Source organism: Gopherus flavomarginatus, chromosome 20, assembly GCF_025201925.1.
Source record: "Gopherus flavomarginatus isolate rGopFla2 chromosome 20, rGopFla2.mat.asm, whole genome shotgun sequence".
Classification (NCBI taxonomy): Eukaryota; Metazoa; Chordata; order Testudines; family Testudinidae; genus Gopherus; species Gopherus flavomarginatus.
In genome coordinates this window covers 414,255-428,885 of record NC_066636.1, presented here as the reverse complement: position 1 = coordinate 428,885, position 14,631 = coordinate 414,255, and the positions used below count along the sequence as shown (strand labels likewise).

At 58.4% G+C, this 14,631-nt stretch overlaps 1 protein-coding gene across 1 annotated transcript in view; it reads left to right on the top strand.

Annotated features, from left to right (window-relative positions):
• Window positions 1-3,328: 3,328 nt before the first annotated feature.
• The window catches only part of LOC127038297 (carcinoembryonic antigen-related cell adhesion molecule 1-like), a 37,228-nt gene continuing 25,925 nt past the window's right edge, over window positions 3,329-14,631 (top strand). The window contains exons 1-2 of the mRNA XM_050930856.1: window positions 3,329-3,496; window positions 4,175-4,540. Of these exons, the coding sequence (XP_050786813.1) occupies window positions 3,427-3,496; window positions 4,175-4,540 (436 nt within the window). The 5' untranslated portion in view covers window positions 3,329-3,426. The remainder of the gene's footprint in view (window positions 3,497-4,174; window positions 4,541-14,631) is intronic.

Here is a 14,631-nt window from a genome sequence, read left to right as displayed (position 1 = left end):
AGCCTGGAAGCACTAATTCGACTGTCCACCTGGTGGAGACTGGGTCACATCCCCCTATAAGATGCTGCTCTTTTTGGGTCACTGGGAAAACTGCCCAGGACCTAGAAAGAGAGGTCAGGGACATGCTGGCTTTGGGGGTGATCCAGCCATCTTCCAGCCCTTGGGCCTCGCCTGTGGTGCTGGTCCCAAAAAGGGATGGGTCAATCCGGTTCTGTGTGGACTATTGAAAGCTCAATGCCATCACCGTATCTGATGCCTGCCCCATGCCCAGGCCTGACGAGCTCCTAGACAAGCTGGGAGGTGCTCGGTACCTCACCACTATGGATCTTACCAAAGGCTACTGGCAAGTGCCGCTGGACGCAGATGCCAGGCTGAAATCGGCCTTTATCACCCCTCTGGGGCTCTATGAGTTTCGGACCCTGCCTGTCAGCCTCAAGGGAGCACCGGCCACCTTCCAGCGCCTGGTGGATCAGCTACTGAGGGGGATGGAGAGTTTTGCCGTGGCATATATTGACGACATCTGCGTCTTCAGCCGGACCTGGGAGGACCATGTGTCCCAGGTTAAACAAGTGCTAGACCGACTCCGAGAGGCTGGGTTAACCGTAAAGGCTGAGAAGTGCAAGGTGGGGATGGCTGAAGTATCTTACCTGGGCCATCGGGTGAGGAGCAGCTGCCTAAAGCCGGAACCAGCCAAGGTGGAGGTGATCAGAGACTAGCCCGCTCCCCAAACCAAAAAGCAGGTCCAGGCCTTTATTGGGATGGCGGGGTACTATCGAAGGTTCGTGCCCCACTTTAGCACCATTGCTGCCCCCATCACCGAGCTGTGCAAGAAGGGGAAGCCAGACAAGGTGGTCTGGACTGAGCAGTGCCAGCAGGCTCTCCGGGCGCTGAAGGAGGCTCTGGTCAGTGGCCCAGTTCTGGCAAACCCAGATTTTGACAAGCCCTTTATGGTGTTCATCGACGCCTCAGACATGGGACTGGGGGCGGTATTAATGCAGGAGGATGAAAAGGGGGAGAGACACCCCATCGTGTACCTGAGTAAGAAGTTGCTACCCCGGGAGCAGAACTACGCGGCCATTGAGAAGGAATGCCTGGCCATGGTGTGGGCCCTTAAGAAGCTAGAGCCATATCTCTTTGGGCGACACTTCACCGTGTACACCGACCACTCTCCCCTGACCTGGCTGCACCAGATGAAAGGAGCCAACGCCAAGCTCCTGAGGTGGAGCCTGCTCCTGCGGGACTATGACATGGACGTGGTCCATGTGAAGGGAAGTGCCAACCTGACAGCGGATGCGTTGTCCCGGAGGGGGGGCCCTGAACTTCCCCAGGTCACTGGGCAGAGTGACCCCGCTCAGTTCAGTCTCAAAGGGGGGAGAGATGTGAAGGAGTAGGGGCTGTCTGTGTGGGGGATGGGAGAGCAGGGGATGTCTTTAGGTGAGGGACAGGATCTTTAAGCCTGTAACCTGAGCCAGGTAGCAGGGAGAGGGTTAGCACCGGGAAGCTGGACAAAGGAATCGGCCAGCTGAAGGAGGGGCAGGTCAGTTTCGGTTTTGGGCTGGATGAGGGGAATTCTGGGGATCCTATGCTGAGATCCAAGCACCCTGAAACTCCAGCAGGACTCGATTGAGGGGTCCTGGTTGTGCCTCCAAGCTCTGCTGTAACCTGCGTTCCTGTTGTCCAATAAACCTTCTGTTTTACTGGCTGGCTGAGAGTCACTGTGGTTCCCAGGAAGAGGGGTGCAGGGCCAGACTCTCCCACACTCCATGACAACTTGTGTTGAGTGTGACACTCTGCCGGGCCCATGTGGGCGTGTTTGCACTGGTGCCAGTGCCTGCGCCAGCCACAGGGTACGGGGTCCCCTGAGGGATCCCCGAGCCCCGGTACTGAACATAAGAGTGGCAGGACTGGGTCAGAGCAAAGGTCCGTCTAGCCCAGTGTCCTGTCTGCCGACAGTGACCAGTGCCAGGTGCCCCAGAGGGACTGAAGAGAACCGGGAACCATCCAGTGATCCATCCCCTGTCGCCCATCCCCAGCTTCTGGCAAACAGAGGCCAGGAACCCCATCCCTGTCCATCTTGGCTAATAGCCATTGACGGACCTGTCCTCCATGAACTTATCTAGTTCTTTTTTTAGCCCTGTCATAGTCTTCACCTTCACAACATTCTCTGGCAGAGAGTTCCACAGGCTGACTGTGTTGTGTGAAGAAATACGTCCTTTGTTTGTTTTAAACCTGATGCCTATTAATTTCATTGGGAAAAAAACAAACAAAAAGACGAGGAGTACTTGTGGCACTTTAGAGACTAATTAATTTATTTGAGCATAAGCTTTTGTGGGCTACAGACCCACTTCTTCGGATGCATGGAGTGAAAATACAGTAGGAAGATAGATATACAGAGAGAACATGAAAAGATGGGCATTGCCATAGTCTCATTACGGTTTGTACAGCCATCCCCATTGTTTCATGTCGTGTTTATATCTCTTCCTACTGTATTTCCACCCCATGCATCCCACGAAGTGAGGTTTAGCCCAGGGAAGTTTATGCTCAGATAAATGTGTTAGTCTCTAAGGCAGTGGTCCCCGCCAGGGCATCCATGTGCACCTGTCTACTGGCCGCCGGACAAGCAGCTGCCAAAATGCTGCCGAGAAGCAGCACGTCAAGAAGTGCTGCTGCCGAAATGCCACTGATTTTCAGCGGTGACGGTTCTTGACGTTGCTGCTTCTCGGCAGCATTTCGGCAGCTGCTTGTCCGACACCACAGTCCTGGGTCTGGCGCCTGCCCCATGGGAGAGGTTGGGGCCCCCTGCTCTGAGGTGCCACACGGACTCCTCGTTCTTTTTGCTGATACAGACTAACCCAGTTACCCCTCTGCAGCCTAATGTCATTGGGTGACCCCTAGTTCTTGGGTTATGAGCAGGAGTAAATAACACTTCCCTGTTCACTCTCTCCACACCAGCCATGATTCTATAGACCTCAGCCAAATCCCCCCTTAGGCGTCTCTTTTCTAAACTGAACAGTCCCAGTCTGATTAATCTCTCCTCCCACCGCAGCTGTTCCACGCCCCTAACAGTGTTTTTTGCCCTTTTCTGAACCTTTCCCAAGTCCAATAGATCTTTTCCGAGATGGGGTGACCACATCTGCAGGCTGCCAGCTGCCCCTGCCCTAGAGCGGGACCCACAGGTGCAGGGACGGAAACGTCTGGGCAGGTGTGGGGAGCCTGGCCAGAGGGGCTGGCTCGGTGTTAGCCCTGCCCCCGGAGTGGGGAGGGACCGGAGCTGTCTAGTCCCCACCCGCCCGGTCAGAGTCTCAGTCAGAGAGCCCTGGCAGCCGGCACAGCTTCTTCAGAGAACCCAGGCGTCCGGCCGGGCCCCTGCACTCGCCTCTCTGCAAGGCCAGGGCAGGCAGCGACCCCCTGGGGAGGGGCAGGGCCATGGGGCGTCGGCCCGGGAGCTGGGACCCCCCCGCATGGAGCGGCCCCTGGAAAGGGCTGCTGCTGGCAGGTGAGAGCAGGGCATGGGCGGGGGTTGGGCAGCTTTGGACAGAGGGTGGGGGACACTGTCCCAGTGGGCTGGGTGTACCGCTGGCCCCCGCTTACCCCGCGCTCTAACCCCATCCTGGCCTGGGGGTGTCAGAGCCCGGGGGGGGGACACTGACCCAGTGGGCTGGGGGTACCGCCGGGCCCGCTGACCCGGCCCTGCCCTGGGGGTGTCAGAGCCCGGGGGGGGGACACTGACCCAGGGGGCGGGGGGCCCCGCCGGCCCCGCCCTGGGGGTGTCAGAGCCCGGGGGGGGGACACTGACCCAGGGGGCGGGGGGCCCCGCCGGCCCCGCCCTGGGGGTGTCAGAGCCCGGGGAGGTCACAGGTTTGACTCTCAGGGGCTTTGGGGAGACCCCCCATCTCCCTGCCCCCCACCCCGCCCGATCTGTACCCCACCCTCTGCTCTGCGACTAGGGAGCGACAGCTGGAGCCCGGGGCAGGTCCCCCCAGTCGGAGTTGGGTCTGGAAGAGGGGCAGGACCGGCCCAGGGTCTGCCCCGCTCCCCGCGCTCTCTGGCCGGGTGTAGCCGGGCGGCTGCTCCCCCCGGGCCAGGCGCTCGCTGGTCCCGTCCCCGCAGGCCCCGACTGACCCCCCGCGCCCCGGCCTCTCGCTGCCCCACTGAGACTCTCCTTCCCCCGCAGCCTCCGTCCTGGGCTCCTGCCTCCAGCCGGCGCCGGCCCAGACCCCAGTGACCATCGTCCTCACCCCGCCGAGCCCTGTGGTGGGAGGGGGCGTCAGCCTGGCCCCGCAGAATCCGCCACAGGACTTCGTGCTCTGCAGCTGGTACCGATCAGCGACCGCTGCTGAAACCAGCCGGATCCTCACCTGCTTCCCACAAACCCCCCTGGTTCAGCAGAACGGCTCGGCCCACACGGGGCGGGAGACAGTGGGGCCGGGCTGCGCCCTGCACATCGCGGGGTTAACGCTCAATGACACCGGGAGCTACACGGTGCAGATACAGAGCCCGACTAGCCCCGGCCTCGGCACGGTGGTTCTGCGCGTCTATGGTAAGTGCCACCCCGGGAGCTGCGCTGACCCCGTCCGTGTCCCACTAGTCCCTCCATCCCCGCCCCAGCGATGGGGCTCTGGGCGTCTCCCCTGGGGATGAGCCCGGCTAGGACGTGGGGGGAACGTGCCCCCAAACACAGACACCGTGGGGTATCCTGGGACTCCCGGCCCCCTGCTTCTCCTGGGAGATGGTGCTCCCCAGAAATATGGGGCCCTGGGGGCCCCCCCAACCTGCCATTACCCCCCCGGCTCTGGATCTCCCTGGCAGTGCCAGCAGTGTGGGGTTGAGTCTGACTGGGCATAGCGGGGGTCCCTGGGCTTCCTAGCACGTCACCAGAGCCTGTCGTTCCCACCAGTGCCTGTACAGGGTCCGGGGTGAAATGGATTTGCTGAGTCCCAGCTCGGTTCCTGGCCCCTGAGTGGGATCCAGCCCCTCGCTGGCAGCCGCAGCAAAGGGGCCAAGGGCTGGGCCAGAGACCCTGAGATCCCCTGGGGTTTGGGGCACACGCTGATGAGGGGGGCTGTGTGTGTTGTGAGGGGAGATCTCCCTCATGCCGCCTGCCTCAACTCTGCTCTGGGCATGGAGCAATCAGGCTCCAAGGACCCAGTCCCCCCCGCCTCTCTGGTGCCCCAGGGTCTCTGGTGTCTGCAGTGTCCCTCTGCCTGTCCCAGCCCCTCCAGCTCCCCCCATCCCCCACATCCCATCCTGTTATCTCAGTGTCCTCCCACCCCACAGCTTCCTGCCACCACAGCCTCTCTGGCCCCGTAGCATCTCCCCCCATCCCAGCATCTCTGCCTTGCCAACTCAAGTGAGCATTAACCTGCCTGGGGAGAACTGGGTCGTGCTGCCCCAGGGAGCTGGGACTGGTTGGTGTCTCTGCCCAGGGCTGCAGGTGGGGCTGGGGGTGGGGGTGTGGGGACAGGCAGCACCATCACAATTCCCTGTTCATGGAGCTCTGGGACGTGGCCCTCGACGCTGCGGGGGGGGGGGATGGCTGGTTCTGGGGGCACTGGAAAGGGGGGTTCCTCCAGGGCGGGGAAGTGGGGTCCATGCTGGGTGTGGGAACAGGGTGTCCCATGCTGTGAGGGGGAGTCTGGGTTGGGGAAGGGTGTCTGTCCTGGGGGTTCGGAGGCACATCTGTGCCAGGAAGTGCCAGGGCCCCTCTCCCTGTGTGTGTGATTGGTGCTGCTGTGACACCCTCTCTTGAGCGCTGGGCTATTTGGCGGGCAGATTCACCCCTTTTCCCTCTGGCTCCATTGGGAGCTGTGCCTCTTTGGGACACTATCCCAGCCCCATCCATGTGTCCTCACCTGGAACCAGGATCGGGTCACTGGGGCTCGAGATCAAGGTTCTGTATTCAGCTGATGGTTCCCTCCCCAGACTCTGGGGCCCCCCACACTCCTGCCTCCCCAGGTGTCCATGGGCTGCTCTCCCCTCTCTCTAGCACAGGGGTTCTCAAACTGGGGGTTGGGACCCCTCAGGGGGTCACAAGATTACTACATGGGGATTCGCAAGCTGTCAGCCTCCACTCCAAACCCCGCTTTGCCTCCAGCATTTATAATGGTGTTAAATATAGAAACAGGTGTTTTTAATGTATAAGGGGAGAGTCGCACTCAGAGGCTTGCTGTGTGAATGGGGTCACTAGTACAAAAGGCTGAGAAGCCCTGCTCTAGCACAGCCTGCTCCCCTACCACGGACGTCCGTCTTGCAGTGTGATCAGTGCAAAGATCTTCGCACTCCCTAGTACAAAGCAGCCCCCTGGCTCACACTGTATGATTCTCAGCCTCAGTTTCCCTCCCTCTTTGCAGGGAGGAGCAGGCTCACTGGACCTGATCCTGGTCCCACTTGCCCCAGTCCAGCGCTGCTGCCCAGGCCCCAGTGGGAGTGCGGGTGGAATTGGGAGATTGATGGGGGCTGTGGGACAGGGATCTGGGGGTGCAGGAGCCCGTTCCCCACCGGTGCCTCCATAGAGCCAGTGCCCATCTCTGTTGGGAAGCCAGGAGCTGTGGTCACCTTGTGCTTCAACTTCCAGTGGCATGTAGGGCCAGTTTGTGTTTTCCACCCCCACACACATGGTAACTGGGTTGGGGCAGAGGGAGCCCTACTGCTGTGGATGATGGGGGGGTCCCTGGGAGCTCTGTGGGGTGCCTGCCAGGCTGCCCCATCCCTGGCTAATCACGCTGGGGCCCATTCCCAGGGTCTCCTTGCCCAGGGAAGTGGCCACAGAAGAAAGTTGTGTCTCTGGCAGTCGACCCATCTGCTTTCAGAGGGAGGAAACCCCGCAGATCTCTGTGCACCACCCCCCTAGGAGGGAACCTTGCTGCTCTCTGTGCCCATCAACTGCCCCCTGGGCCTGCTGCCCCATGGGACTCAGCAGAGAACCTGGAGTTTCATCTGCCTGTGGCTGTGGGGCCTGGACCCCTGGGTTCAATTCCCAGCTCTGCCTCTGACCCTCTGGGTGCCCTTGGGCCAGTCCCTGCCCCTCTCCAGGCCTCGATTCCCAGCTGTAACATGGAGAGTGATCCTGCCTTTGGCTGCTTAGACTGGGAGCCCTTCAGGGCAGGGGCCGTCTTGCCAGGTCTGTGTGCAGCACCCAGCGTGACAGGCCCTGATCTCAGCTGGGGTCTGGGCAGCGCCCGGCCTGATGGGGCCCTAATCTGAATCGGGGTCTGGGCAGCGCCTGGAACAATCTCTGTGTTACCATAATCCATGTAACAAATCAACCCGCTAAAACACAATGGAGCAAATCCATCCCTGGTGTAGGTAGCTCAACCCCTGGCTCTTGCTCTCTGCCCCAGGGCAGTTCTCCAGCACAGGCCACGCAGCCCTGCCAACCCCCTAACCGAAGCCCATCTGGCTGGAGGCTGACAGCCCCTCCCTGCCCCCTGAGCCCCTCAGCCTGACCCCCTGCCCCATAGCACAGAGGCCCCACAGCGTGGCTGGGGCTGGGAAGCTGCAGACACCTGCTTTCCTCTGGAGCGGGTGGCTGGATGCAGGGAGGGCATGTGGGGCCCCCCAACGGGCAGACTCTGGGGTGGGAAGAGCTGGGAGAGCGGCAGAGGAGGTGGGGTCCTTCTCCCACAGCAGAGACACGTCAGACCTGGCTGTTTACTACCCTCGGCCTCCTGCCCCCATTCACCTGGCAGGGGCTCTTGGCTGATGGCACCAGGGGGAGAGCGGCTGGTGAGGTCACTCTCAGCGTGTCACCCTGGGGTGGGGGTCGGGGATGGGGAGCGGCTGGGTCCTTAGTGCCTGGCTAGACCCACCCTGGGACCCAGAGTGAGATACTCTATGGGGTGGTGGCACTGCCACCCCACAGCATCTCCAAGCTACCCCCCCATCACCCTGGGGATCTTTCTCCTCCATGTGCTGTGGGCCCCCACCCTGGTCGCCAGGGATCCGGGAGCCCCTTCCTTTGTGAGCCCTGGCCCCACCTCCTCACAAGTCCAGGGTCTAGAAGGTCTGAGGGTTGTAGGAAAGTACCCTGATAAGCAGGTGAGATGGTTAATGGGTAACTTCCTGGGGGAAGCAGGAGCTCAGAGCCTGAGGATCCCTGCACCCAGCAGTGAAGCTGGTGGATCTATTGTCCTGGGCAGAGCGGCAGGGCAGGGGGTGGCCAGTAACCACCTAGAACAGGTCCTGCCCTGTCCTTTGCCCCCCATGTGCCTGTCACCCCAAACCCATCTGCTAATCCCCCCTCCTCTTGTCCGCCTTGTTGGTAACCTTTGGCCAGCGCTAGCTGCATCGGTGACGGGAAGAGGAAAGTGCCGTCAGAGTCGCTGTAAACAGTTAATAATTAACAGACTTGGTGCGTTTGAGGCCAGCAGGGGCGAGTCTACCAACTAGTCTGGCTTCCTGCACAGGGTAGACCAGAGAATCCCCTGTTAGTGCAGTATGGAGCCCAGACACTCGTGTTGGCTGAACAGGCCCCAGCCTGGATCCGAGATGGAGGCTCCACCGCTGCCCTTGGGTGTTTGTCCAAGCTTCTGGTCACCCTGCCTGGTCCAAGCCTGGGCCTTTGTCTAACTGGGACGTGTCTGCCTGGAACTCGTGTTGTCATGGAGTGTGGGGGAGTCCGGCCCTGTACCCCTCTTCCTGGGACCCACAGTGACTCTCAGCCAGCCAGTAAAACAGAAGGTTTATTGGACAACAGGAACGCAGGTTACAGCAGAGCTTGCAGGCACAGTCAGGACCCCTCCACCGAGTCCTTCTGGGGGTTCAGGAAGCTTAGTCCCCAGCTTAGGATTCCCTGAATTCCAACCACCCAGCCCAAAACTGAAACTGAACTAACTCCCTCCAGCCGGCCCCTTCCTTTCTCCAGCTTCCCGGGCAAAGGTGCTGACCCCCCGCCCCCCTTCTTGGCTCAGGTTACAGGCCTAGGTCCTGTCCCTCACCTAAAGACATCCCCTGCTCTCCCATCCCCCACACAGACAGCCCCTACGCCATCACATCTCTCCCCCCTTCGAGACTGAACTGAGCGGGGTCACTCTGCCCAGTGACCTGGGGAAGTTCAGGGCCCCCCCTCCGGGACAACGCGTCAGCTGTCAGGTTGGCACTTCCCTTCACATGGACCACGTCCATGTCATAGTCCTGCAGGAGCAGGCTCCACCTCAGGAGCTTGGCGTTGGCTCCTTTCATCTGGTGCAGCCAGGTCAGGGGAGAGTGGTCAGTGTACACGGTGAAGTGTCGCCCAAAGAGATCTGGCTCCAGTTTCTCAAGGGCCCACACCATGGCCAGGCATTCCTTCTCAATGGCCGTGTAGTTCTGCTCCCGGGGTAGCAACTTCTTACTCAGGTACACGATGGGGTGTCTCTCCCCCTTTTCATCCTCCTGCATTAACACCGCCCCCAGTCCCGTGTCTGAGGCATCGGTGAACACCATAAAGGGCTTGTCAAAATCTGGGTTTGCCAGAACTGGGTCACTGACCAGAGCCTCCTTCAGCGCCCGGAAAGCCTCCTGGCACTGCTCAGTCCAGACCCCCTTGTCTGGCTTCCCCTTCTTGCACAGCTCAGTGATGGGGGCGGCTATGGCACTAAAGTGGGGCACAAACCTTCGATAGTACCCCGCCATCCCAATAAAGGCCTGGACCTGCTTTTTGGTTTGGGGAGCAGGCCAGTCTCTGATCACCTCCACCTTGGCTGGTTCCGGCTTTAGGCAGCCGCTCCCCACCCGATGGCCCAAGTAAGATACTTCAGCCATCCCCACCTTGCACTTCTCAGCCTTTACGGTTAACCCAGCCTCTCGGAGTCGGTCTAGCACTTGTTTAACCTGGGACACGTGGTCCTCCTAGGTCTGGCTGAAGACACAGATGTCGTCAATATACGCCACGGCAAAACTCTCCATCCCCCTCAGTAGCTGATCCACCAGGCGCTGGAAGGTGGCCGGCACTCCCTTGAGGCTGAAGGGCAGGGTCAGAAACTCGTAGAGCACCAGAGGGGTGATAAAGACCGATTTCAGCCTGGCATCTGCGTCCAGCGGCACTTGCCAGTAGCCCTTTGTAAGATCCATGGTGGTGAGGTACCGAGCACCTCCCAGCTTGTCTAGGAGCTCGTCAGGCCTGGGCATGGGGTAGGCATCAGATACGGTGATGGCATTGAGCTTTCAATAGTCCACACAGAACCGGATCGACCCATCCTTCTTGGGGACCAGCACCACTGGTGAGGCCCAAGGGCTGGAAGACGGCTGGATCACCCCCAAAGCCAGCATGTCCCTGACCTCTCTTTCTAGGTCCTGGGCAGTTTTCCCAGTGACCCGAAAAGGGGAGCATCTTATAGGGGGATGTGACCCAGTCTCCACCAGGTGGACAGTCAAATTAGTGCGTCCAGGCTGGTTGGAAAACAGCTGTCGGTATAGATGCAGCACCCCCCTGATCTCAGCAGGCTTGGCCAGGGTCAGCTGATGAGAGAGGGGAATCGCCTCCAGGGGGGAACCAGCTTTTGTCCCAGGGAATAGTTCCACTAAAGGGTCATCTCCCTGCTCCTCCCAATGTCCACACACGGCCAACGCCACATTCCCCCTGTCATAGTATGGTTTCATCATGTTCACATGGTACACCCGACGGTGATGTGCCCCGTTTGACAGCTCCACCACACAGTTTACCTCATTTAGTTGCTTGATAACCTTGAAGGGCCCTTCCCAGGCAGCCTGGAGTTCGTTTTTCCTCATGGGGATGAGAACCATCACCTGATCCCCGGTGGCGAAGGCGCGGGCCCACGCCGTGCGGTCATACCAGACCTTCTGCTTCCTCTGGGCTCAGGCCAGATTCTCCCTGGCCAGGCCCATGAGCTCGGCCAATCTTTCCCGGAAGGTCAGGACATACTCCACCACTGACTCTCCCTCGGGAGCGGCCTTCCCCTCCCATTCGTCCCTCATCAGGTCCAGGGGCCCCCTTACCTGCCTTCCATACAACAGTTCGAAAGGTGAAAACCCGGTGGATTCCTGGGGTACCTCCCTGTACGTGAACAGAGGTGAGGTAAGTACTTGTCCCAGTCCTGCGGGTGCTGGTTCATAAATGTTTTTAGCATCATAGATTCATAGATTCTAGGGTCAGAAGGGACCAATGTGATCATCTTTAGTGTCCCGTTGAACTTTTCCACCAGCCCGTTGGACTGGGGGTGATACGCTGAGGCCCAGTTGTGCCAGACCCCACATTTTTCCCACAAGCATCGGAGCAGGGCCGACATGAAGTTGGACCCCTGATCCGTTAAGACTTCCTTGGGGAACCCCACTCGGCTGAAAATGGTCAGCAGCGCATCTGCCACGGTGTCTGCTTCGATGGAGGACAAGGCCACCGCCTCAGGGTAGCGAGTGGCGAAATCCACCACCACCAGAATGTATTTTTTCCCCAACCAGGTTGGTTTGCTGAGAGGTCCCACTATGTCCATGGCCACCTTCTGGAAAGGTTCTTCTATGATGGGTAAAGGCCTCAAAGCCGCTTTCCCCTTGTCCCAGGCCTTCCCCACCCTCTGGCAGGGGTCACAGGATTGGCAGTACTGTCGGACATGGGTAAAGACCCCAGGCCAGTAAAAGTTCTGTAGCAGCCTCTGCCTGGTGCGCCGGATTCCCTGGTGCCCTGCGAGAGGGATGTCATGGGCCAGGTACAACAGCTTGTGACGGAACTTCTGGGGAACCACCAGCTGCCTCCTGATCCCCCATGACTCTACTTCCCCTGGGGGAGCCCATTCTCGGTACAGGAACCCCTTCTCCCACAGGAACCTCTCCTTGCAACCTCTCCTCATGGTCTGTACCGCACTAAGGTCAGCGCGGTCCCTGTGCTTCCGCAAGGAGGGATCTTTCTGCAACTCGGCCTGGAACTCAGCAGCTGGGACAGGGATGGGGACTGGCTCTCTCTCGCTGGCTGGGTCTGAGGCCATGGCCTCTCTGAGCCGTGTCCCTGGGCATTCCCTTCCCACCAGGTTAGGGTCCTGCACCTCGGGCAGAGTACCTTCCCTGTTGTCGAGGTGCAGTGTCCTTCGCCGACTCTGACTATGGGTCACGACCAGTGCACCCCGGCCATTGCTTGGCCAGACCTCCAGGTCCCCCCCCCATTAACACCTCCATGGTCAAATGTGGATGTACCCCCACGTCCTTGGGGCCCTCCTTGGCCCCCCACTTGAGGTGTACCCTCGCCACGGGCACCCTGAATGGGGTCCCACCCACACCCATCAGGGTTAGGTAGGTGTCGGGCACCATCCGATCTGAGGCCACCACCTCGGGCCGGGCCAGCATCACCTCTGCGCCCGTGTCCCAGTACCCAGTGACCTTCCTCCCATCTACCTCCAGGGGAACAAGGCACTCTCTCCGGAGGGGCAGCCCTGCACCCACCCTGTAAACCAAAAACTCGGAGCCTGGAGCATCCAGCCCCCCAGAGGAGCTGACCTGGGGCCCTACTCCCTGCTTCGCAGGCGGTATGCGGCCAGCCACCCTTTTCTGCGAACGCTGCCCCTCGTCCAGCTGAGTCTCTACCAAGTTAACCCGGTGTGGGGTCGGTCTGCTGAGTCTGTCCTTGAGCCTGGGGCACTGGGACTGTATGTGGCCCCTCTGGCCACACTGATAGCAGCTCATGTCCCGTTGGTCCCTTCGAACCGGTTGGTTGTCCCTGACGCTGGGCATTCCCCTTGGAAGGGGGTTCTCCCTATTCCCCCTTTGGGATACTTCCCAGGATGACTCTCTCTCTGCATTGCGGCGGGCCCATTTCTTTGGGACTCCTCCCTGCCACCCCCGACCGGCTCTTCACAAACTCATCGGCCAGCCGCCCTGCATGTCGCGGGTTCTCTGGCTTTTGGTCCCTCAACCACAGCCTCAGGTTGGATGGGCACCACTCATACAGTTCCTCCAGTACCAGCAGTTTAACCAGGTCCCCCTTCGTCTGGGCCCCATCTGCCCACCTGCTGGTGTATCCCTCCATGCGGACGGCTAGCTGCAGATATGAGACCTCAGGGGTTTTATCCTGACTCTGGAACCTTTCCTGGTACATCTCAGGAGTCAGCCCAAACTCGCGCAGCAGGGCCTGCTTGAATAGTTCCTAGTTCCCTTTCTCCTCCTCTCCCAGTTGGCGGTACAGCCATGGCCTTGGGATCCAGTAAGGGGGTGAGAACCCGGAGCCTGTCTGCTTGAGCTACTTGGTGCAGCTCGCAGGCCGTCTCATAGACTCACAGACTCTAGGACTGGAAGGGACCTCGAGAGGTCATCGAGTCCAGTCCCCTGCCCTCATGGCAGGATCAAATACTGTCTAGACCATCCCTGATAGACATTTATCTAACCTACTCTTAAATATCTCCAGAGATGGAGATTCCACAACTTCCCTAGGCAATCTGTTCCAGTGTTTAACTAACCTGACAGTTAGGAACTTTTTCCTAATGTCCAACCTAAATCTCCCTTGCTGCAGTTTAAGCCCATTGCTTCTTGTTCTATCATTGGAGGCTAAGGTGAACAAGTTTTCTCCCTCCTCCTGATGACACCCTTTTAGATACCTGAAAACTGCTATCATGTCCCCTCTCAGTCTTCTCTTTTCCAAACTAAACAAACCCAATTCCTTCAGCCTTCCTTCATAGGTCATGTTCTCAAGACCTTTCATCATTCTTGTTGCTCTTCTCTGGACCCTCTCCAATTTCTCCACATCTTTCTTGAAATGCGGTGCCCAGAACTGGACACAATACTCCAGTTGAGGCCTAACCAGCGCAGAGTAAATCGGAAGAATGACTTCTCGTGTCTTGTTTACAACATACCTGTTAATGCATCCCAGAATCACGTTTGCTTTTTTTGCAACAGTATCACACTGTTGACTCATATTAAGCTTGTGGTCCACTATGACCCCTAAATCTCTTTCTGCCATACTCCTTCCTAGACAGTCTCTTCCCATTCTGTATGTGTGAAGCTGATTGTTCCTTCCTAAGTGGTGCACTTTGCATTTATCTTTATTGAACTTCATCCTGTTTACCTCAGACCATTTCTCCAATTTGTCCAGATCATTTTGAATTTTGACCCTGTCTTCCAAAGCAGTTGCAATCCCTCCCAGTTTGGTATCGTCCGCAAACTTAATAAGCGTACTTTCTATGCCAAAATCTAAATCGTCGATGAAGATATTGAACAGAACCAGTCCCAAAACAGACCCCTGCGGAACCCCACTTGTTATACCTTTCCAGCAGGATTGGGAGCCATTAATAACTACTCTCTGAGTATGGTTATCCAGCCAGTTATGCACCCACCTTATAGTAGCCCCATCTAAATTGTACTTTCCTAGTTTATCTATAAGAATATCATGCGAGACCGTATCAAATGCCTTACTAAAGTCTAGGTATATCACTTCCACCGCTTCTGCCTTATCCACAAGGCTCGTTATCCTATCAAAGAACACTATCAGATTAGTTTGACATGATTTGTTCTTTACAAATCCATGCTGGCTATTCTCTATCACCTTACCACCTTCCAGGTGTTTGCAGATGATTTCTTTAATTATCTGCTCCATTATCTTCCCTGGCACAGAAGTTAAACTAACTGGTCTGTAGTTTCCTGGGTTGTTTTTATTTCCCTTTTTATAGATGGGCACTATATTTGCCCCCTTCCAGTCTTCTGGAATCTCCCCCGTCT